An 8,645-nucleotide genomic window follows, 5' to 3' on the forward strand; every position below is an offset into this window, starting at 1 on the left:
GTTCTAATTTCCGTTGGTGGATGTGTGCTAGCAACCAAGGTTTGTTTTCTTGATAAATTTCGATTTCAATTGATTTTGTTTGCTAGTTTAATTTCTTTCATAGTTTAGATCATCACAAATCAAAACCCCCCAATTGCATAACGTATAGCATAAAAATCTGAACTAAATCTTTCTTGTGGGATCGACCCCTTGCTTGCTCTATATTATCTTGTGTGTTGTGTTTTAAAATAGGGTCTTATCATCCATCTTGTATTGAAAGTCGTTTAAGCTTTATATCCGGGTTATTGTTGTAGATTTGTGGTGGTGTTTTCTATTAAAATGACGGCTGCAGCAACTGCTTCTTCCGCGGGTCCACGATATGCACCGGACGACCCTACTCTCCCCAAACCATGGAGAGGTCTAGTCGATGGAAAAACCGGCTACCTTTATTTTTGGAATCCTGAGACCAATGTTACTCAGTATGAGAGGCCTATTACCTCTGCTCTTCCGCCAAAGTCTTCTTCTTCAGTACCCATCATTCCTTCTGTTCAAGTCGAGCAGTCTTCTTCTCATCGAGGGTATAGCCCTGATGATAGGTATGGAAGAGCCCACAATGCTGGATCAAAAGCTGATGCTGTTACCAGGAGTAGTCAGGCATGGGTCGTTTTACTTTTCTATTTTGTTACCGTTAACCCTATTTCATGTTAACTTTGTTCATGTTAACTTTGTCATGGATCATTCTTACTTGACCTAATGCTTTGTGGCATAGGATTTGGGACCCGATCATAGTTTTGTAATTTAAATCCGTGTCGTTTTGAATCACCTCAATTCAGTTCTTGTTGAACATTTATTTATCTTTTATTTTTGCCCCTTACTTCTCTTATGTTGATAAGCGTCCGACTGAATTTTGTCATCGAATTTCCAAAATGAAAAGCTGAAGATTGTGAATGTGTGCTAGCGTTGAAGATGTCTGTTTAAGCTTTCTGGCTTGTACATTTCACAATAAATAAATAAATCTAATTTTGTTTTTCTTTGCTCTGATGCCATCTCCTTAATTTTCCCCAGAGTTCAAGAGATACAGCAATTCAATCTGAGAATGTCCCAAATGGAAAAGCCAATGGAGTTTCTGCTAGAGGACACGGATCATCATCTGGAGGAAGTGGTTTGACTGGAGAGGCTTATCGCCGCCGCCATGAAATTACTGTCACTGTGAGTCTATGGAATGCCTTGGCCATGATTTTTTACTGGGTTATTTGTGCTTGGCATTTTTGTCTGTCCATCTTATGAGGCAAAGATTGTGAATTCTTGTTACCATTTCACTGAATTTTACAAATAATTATGTCCTCAAGCGCATTTGGAACTTCCTTTATGCTCATACATTGGAGCATTCAGATTGTAAATCTGAACATTGAGCTAATTTTAGACTTTCTCCATGGAACATTGCTTCAAGAATTGAATCAGCATAGTCACATTAATCCATGCCAGTAATGATAGTAACCCGAGGTTCTATTAGCTGAATCTATCTCTATCTCTCCCTGCCTTGCTCCCACACTACACGTGATTTTGTTTGTAGACATCCTTATAGTGACATGCAATGTTTACTTTAAAAGATAGATCTGCCTATTTGCTACCTAATTATTTTGATGAAATTAATCTGGGAGAGTGTGAGTGGTTGAGATCCTGTACACACTCTTTTGTTCATGTTAACTTTGTCATGGATCATTAGATAAGATGTTAAATTTTTCTCTGATAACTCTTAACAGGGAGATGAGGTGCCCCCTCCACTAACATCATTTGAAGCTACTGGCTTTCCTTCTGAGATTTTGAAAGAGGTATATACTTCTAGTTTTTATCATCTCTATCATCTCTGTGTATAGAGTACGTGTGGCTTGGAGCTCTTGTAAGTTAGGAAAACTATGATAAATGTTTCTCATGCTAAGTTATGTGATTGATGGAGGTCCAATGTTGAGTTTCAGACTTGTTAATGCTTTTGCCATCTGAACTTTTTGTCGCAGGTGCGATATTTGCTCCTGCAAGGAGCTAATGTCGTACGCTGTGCTACCCTCCCTTTGGGGGCCTCGCATGTTATTTGGAGCTCCCTTATATGGTGGACCATTTTTTTTGGAAGGGCTTCCTGAATCGCCCAAGTTGATGGCTGGGACTGTTGTTGGTGATGGTTTAGTCTACCACTTGGTCCGAACAGAAGAAGAGGCCTCCTCCTGCTCCAGCTTGCATCAGCAAGCATTTGCCAACTGCATATGGGGGATGATGCTTCTTCTGCCATTAGCCACTCTATAAGTCCAAAGAAAATCAACCAGAATCTTGAAGCCAGTACCACAGCTTATGGGGCTTGCTGGATTTTTGCTTTTTCCAGGTACACAAAGCTGGTTTCTCTTCACCAACTCCAATTCAGGCACAATCATGGCCGGTTGCTTTGCAGAGTAGAGATATAGTGGCTGTTGCCAAGACCAGTTCAGGAAAAACATTAGGTTACCTTATTCCAGGCTTTATCCATCTCAAGCGCTTCCGTAATGACCCTCAACTGGGTCCAACTGTGTTGGTATTGTCTCCAACAAGAGAGTTAGCAACACAGATACAAGATGAAGCTGTGAAGTTTGGAAGGTCATCAAGAATTTCCTGCACGGTATGCTACTCATGGTCTCATATGCATGTGTTGTGTAGATCAGTTCATGTGTTTGTGTATTTTCAGGTCCTTTTTTTTTTTTAAATTCTATTTATTGATATATACTGAGTTTAAAAAAATTCTATTTATTGATATATACTGAGTTTCGTACTTATGCCTTTTTGTGATGTTACTGTTGTTTGCTATGATATGTTTCAGTGCTTGTATGGAGGAGCACCAAAGGGTCCCCAGTTAAAAGAACTAGATAGAGGAGCAGATATTGTGGTTGCCACTCCTGGTCGCTTGAATGACATTCTTGAAATGAGGAGAGTTAGCCTCAATCAGGTTAAATACCTTGTATTAGATGAGGCTGATCACATGTTGGACATGGGATTTGAACCCCAGATACGAAAGATTGTAAAGGAGGTGCCTGCTCGTCGCCAGACCCTCATGTACACTGCAACTTGGCCAAAGGAAGTTAGGAAAATTGCAGCAGATCTATTGGTCAATCCTGTTCAGGTTAATATCGGCAACATAGATGAGCTTGTGGCAAACAAGTCAATCACACAGGTCTGAACTCAACTATTGCTCCTGGTGTAACCCAAACTAAATTTGGACTTTTAACAAATAAATTAGGTGTTTTTTTCTTTCCTTCTATGTTTGCCTGCATTTCAGTGTAACTTACAGTCAAGATTATCGTTGTTAACTTCTCTAAGATTGAATAACTTGTATGTGTTATGGTTTTTCAGCATGTGGAATTATTGGCACCCTTGGAGAAACATAGACGGTTGGACCAGATATTGCGGTCCCAGGAACCTGGATCGAAGATTATTATTTTTTGCTCAACAAAGAAGATGTGTGATCAACTTGCTCGCAACCTTACCCGCCAATTTGGAGCTGCTGCTATTCATGGCGACAAATCTCAGAGTGAGAGGGATCATGTTCTGAGTCAGTTCCGTACTGGGAGGTCTCCAATTCTTGTAGCCACTGATGTAGCTGCTCGAGGACTGGATATCAAAGATATCAGGTTTGGGGCTGTCCATGTATAATGTAACTAGAATTTCTGTATTGAATACACACTATGGTCTCGTTAATTCTAAGGTATTTAACTTAAGGGAAATCATATACAATACAACTATAATTTCATGAGCCCTGCTGCATGCTGTCTTTCTTTTGTGTGTGCAAATTTTGAAAAATATACCATTCCTTTATTTAGGCCACGTCTATTTGAAAACATTTTCCTTAGTTCACCACTTTTGGTGCAACTTAGGAAACCATGTCAAAAGAAATAGTTTGTCAGAAACTGAAAAGCTATGATGCTTTGTTTGGGGAAATTCCTTTTCCCCTTCCAACAAAAGGAAAACATTATCTAAAGACTCAAATAGTTTGAAGAACCCAAAAATTTGTGGTAAAGTATTATCATTGTATCATAAAAAAAGATTTTGCATTATACCAATTTTAATATTGAAAATAGATAATGTGAAAAGAGTCAATTTCCCATGCATACCAAACCTGGGAAAACATTCTCCAGCTTTTTCCTCATATCATAGCCAGAAATCATGAATAAATAATTTTCTCAAAATATTTTCCCAAGAATTGTTTTCTGCCAAACAAACAGAGCCTCAGTGTTCCAGCATTAAAGCAAACAGAGAGTAACACAAGTATTTAATGGATTTAACAGATAAGTTTAGGCTAAGATATGTAGAACCTTCTGAAAAAGGTGTAGAAAGCTTTTCATTAAACAAAGCTTGGAACATCTTTATTTATGTTGTTAATGCTAACTAAATGAGAATTCTAGGAGTTGCCAGTCTGTATGTGGAAGCACGGTTTGTCTGCATCCCAAAAGCTTAGGACAGCTTTATTTGCATAGTTAAAATACTAACTAGCTGAGAATTCTAGGAATTGCCTGTCTTTATGTGGAAGCACATGTCTTTTGCATCCCAGTGTTTGCCCATATGTGTAATGACTGGTAGTTTCTTGTGCATCTGGAAGCTTTTATTTTTTGATTTCATCTGTCCGTCAAATCGATTTTCAATACCAGCTAATGTTTGGTTGATGAACTTATAGGAATATGTTATGAACTGTCCACTCTTCATTGCTACCATGCATGCTTTATCACATTTCCTGATTTTATTGTCTCAGATGACAAGATAAATAGCTATGGTAATAATTAGTGGTTAATTTCTCTCAGTGGTTGTCAATTACGACTTCCCTACTGGCGTGGAAGATTATGTTCATAGGATTGGGAGAACAGGGAGGGCAGGGGCCACTGGAGTGGCCTACACGTTCTTTGGTGACCAAGATGCAAAGTATGCCTCAGATCTTATCAAAGTTTTGCAAGGAGCAAATCAGCTAGTTCCTCCAGAGATACGTGCTATGGCTTCACGTGGTGGAGGGGTGATGGGAAGGTTTAGACGTTGGGGCTCTGGTTCTGGTGGTCGTGATGGAGGCCGTGGTGGACATAGTGATTTTGGATACGGTGGAAGAGATTGTGGAAGGGGTAGTTGGGGAGTTTCTAATTCCTCTTCCAGCAGACCAGAACGAGGTGGAGGCTGTGGACTTGACCATGAGTCGCAGGCCAGGTACATTGGCTAATTTTAATTATCCATAGCTTTAAATATCTTATTTGTATTTGGGCTATGTAGGAATCATGAAGTGATTTTATTTTGTCTGCACACAAATCAGATCGTGTTGTATCCACTATAGCATTTCTTGTATGTAAATTATTTCACAATGCCAATAATGATTATAACATTTGTTTGTTTGTTTTTTTAGCAGTAATCCCCATGTTTGGTTTCTTTCAACTCCTTGGCATTTCCATGTATACATGCATTTGGGTTCTTCATGGTGTTTAACAAATGGCCTTTGCGTTTTCATCAGAGCTGTTTTATGTATTTATTTTTTTTTGGTTTAAAAGTGGAATTTGTGATGACGCAAACGAAATTCAAAGCTATTACTGCTGTTCATAATGTTGAGTAATGGAAGGAAATGCCTTCTGGTGTTCTTAATTGACAGGTATGACCGGGGTTACAGTGATGGATATGATAAAGGCCACAATCACAATCGGAGCCCTGATAAGCGATCAGGTTGGGGTGATCGCAGTAAAAGTTTGAACCGTGATAGAAGCTGCAGTCGGAGCCCAGACAGGTATGATAGGGCTCCACCAGTGTGAAGTTTTCACCAGGCAATGATGGAAAAGGGTCAGGCATCCCCATCTAATCAAATTCAGCATGAGAGGTCTCGATCCCCGTGTGCTGCTGTTGTTGGTGGTAGCAGTTTTCACAAGGCAGTCATGGAAAGAGGTCGATCCCCTTGTCATGGTAGTGGTGGCAGTTTCCATAAGGAAATGATGGAACTAGGTCGATCATCATCATACCATGCACAGCAGGAGCGAGGGAGATCACTGAGAAGTGGATGAATTAACGCTGGGCCACGTTCTGGTCATGATAGCAGAGGATTTAATGCTGGACCTCATTCTTATTTTGGAGAAGAAGAGGAGGAAGGAATGATTCCAGCTGATGAAGATGCCAGGATGCCACCGGATGATGGCATGCATCTATGAGCACGAGACCACCATCTTTTTCCTTGATGGTTTTGCTGATGGTAGATGCGGTCCTTTTTTTTTCGTTTTTTGGGTTCCTTGCTGTTGCTGAAAGTAGGGGAAGCATAGCTGAATGGTGGGTCGTTGATTCTTGGTGGATGTGCCCCTTAATTTTGAAAAGACGAAAGACTAACAGGACGTCTCTTTCTCAGAGGTTCTGTTCCTTGTTTTAGGGCAAAGGAGGAAAAATACTTGAAGGTAACTGGTAATCTAACGATGCAATTCAAGTGATGGACGTTGTTATGGAAATTTCTTTTTTAATGAATTCTGCATACATGCTCTGTTCCGTTTGTTTATGCGGAGCCACCATAAGTCCGAAAGTATATGGTTAACTGGTTTTGCATGGAACTTTCATGACGGAGGAAAAGCTATAATTTATAGTTACTTTTTAAAACTATGACTACAAGATTTTCGTTTGAGATAATAGTAAGATAATATTTTTTTCAGTGTGCGTGAACCTCATGTTATCGTTTCCAAGCTGAGGTGCTTTTTCGTGCTCAACAAGGAATATGATCAGAGACTCTTAATTGCTATAGTTTCAAAAGGGAGTTGTGCTCAGTTCACAAGAAAAACAACAAGAATAGATATAACAAGAAATGCTTAGTCATTAGATTGGTGGAATATAGTGATAGATGTGACACAATATTTGTAGTCTATTCTCATCTCTCAGAAAAATGAGAGACAATCACTTAATTACATATATAGAAAAATGAGAGACAATCACTTAATTACATATATTGAGATTGATTCATTTTATTTGACTTTCAAACAAATTTAGTCTCCTTTGAGAAAGTAGAAAACATTGAAAACTAATCTTAGTTAATGATAATACCGTGATGTTACTTTGTAACCTGAACAAACTAGCAACATGATATGATACGAAGATGAAATAAGATAAGTTTGATTATATGGTTTTTTCTCTCATGATATTGAGATTAAAAATTACATGATTTTTAATGTAAATAAGGAATAAAGTCTGAACAAAACTCTTTAATTAATTGAAGATGTTAAAAAAAAATTCTTATCAAGATAGAAACGCCACATACTTTGTAATTAAGAGTGCTAAGTCTAAATTGTTCTTCAACCAATTCTAGAAATGGAAGAACAATAAAGAAAACCCTCTAAATAAGAAGTTGAAATGTTTTCCTTCTAAGTCTAGAAAATACCAAAATGACATAATTTATATCTAAATAAATAACTTTGTTTGGAAAAAACTATACAAATAATAAGGAGCACACGTTTCTTATTTATAGAATACACACATAAAAAATAAAATAACCATAACTTTTCGTACAAAACTCCAACTCATGCATAGTTGGAAAAAAATAAAAAATAACATTCTGAACTTGAAAGCCATATCAAATAGGGTTAATGTTCTATGAAATAAAGTGATGAAAATTCAGGCTCAAATTGGCCTATGGGTTGACATCAAACCTAAATTCTTTAAAATTCACAAATCATGACCCAAGCTTTATTTGAAAACAAAAGAGCATATTTGAACCGTTTTTATTCATTTTACAAGCATCCAAACTCACCAAAGCTTTAATCATAGTAATCTGACTTGTGACATGATCAAAAGATTGATGTCTTCTTTCAAATGTATGAGTGTTAAAGTAATAAATAACCTAGCAAGACAAGGGTCGAACCACAAAGAGGTTAACTAGATGATAATAATAATAAAAATAATAACAATAATAAGTTAAAGATAAATTTGAGATGTAAGATTAATGTGAAGATTCAAAAATAAAAATAAATGTCAAGGCTAGAGAATTTACTAATAGTATTTTAAATAAGTGTAATATAAACTCTTTTTATTACTCAACTAGAAACCATACACAAAAGAGGTTCCCATCGGATTATAAATTGTTAACATGATTACATTAGTTATCTTATTCGAATAATGTTAATACTTACAAATGTTATCAGGTATTCATGATTATAACTTATGTTAACAATAAATCAAGTTCCTCTCATAGCACAGGTGTAGGCTATACTATACGGATGGACTACGAAAGTGCTAATTCCTGACTTGGTGACAATTCATATCTTCTTGTTTGTGTAAAACATAATTGCTAATGTTAGAATTTGAATAGACTTAAATCATGAAAGTTCTAGAAAATTATCTTAGCTTTCCAGGAAAAAAAAATTGAGGTCATTTGGACTTCTAGAACTTGAGATATGGGCTGCACACTGAACAATGTTTGGGTTACAGGACAGATTCAAACTTCTCTATTGTTGCTAAGATTTGGACTTCTAAACATCAAAATTGAGTTTGTCTTTCTCATGAATATTTTAGGCATATGTATTAACTTTCCATCTATATAAAACAAACCTACATCCAAGATCTACAACTCCAGATATGATCCAATAACCGAACAGTATTTAAGTTTGGGTTGAACCAGCATCTCTTTTCAAAGTTTAGCCATTTCTTTGTCCTTTCAA

General features: G+C 37.2%; 1 protein-coding gene across 1 annotated transcript; it reads left to right on the forward strand.

Moving 5' to 3' along the window:
* The first annotated feature begins 234 nt into the window (after window positions 1–234).
* Window positions 235–6,535, forward strand: LOC105116300 (DEAD-box ATP-dependent RNA helicase 14-like). Its single transcript, XM_011013584.1, is given in 8 exon segments — window positions 235–633; window positions 1,045–1,188; window positions 1,743–1,811; window positions 2,354–2,623; window positions 2,822–3,172; window positions 3,352–3,629; window positions 4,792–5,184; window positions 5,618–6,535. Coding segments are annotated over 8 exon segments (2,367 nt in total). The 5' UTR covers window positions 235–318; the 3' UTR covers window positions 6,165–6,535.
* The last annotated feature ends 2,110 nt before the right edge of the window (window positions 6,536–8,645 follow it).

This window comes from Populus euphratica, unplaced genomic scaffold (genome assembly GCF_000495115.2).
Source record: "Populus euphratica unplaced genomic scaffold, PopEup_1.0 scaffold903.1, whole genome shotgun sequence".
Taxonomy (NCBI): domain Eukaryota; kingdom Viridiplantae; phylum Streptophyta; class Magnoliopsida; order Malpighiales; family Salicaceae; genus Populus; species Populus euphratica.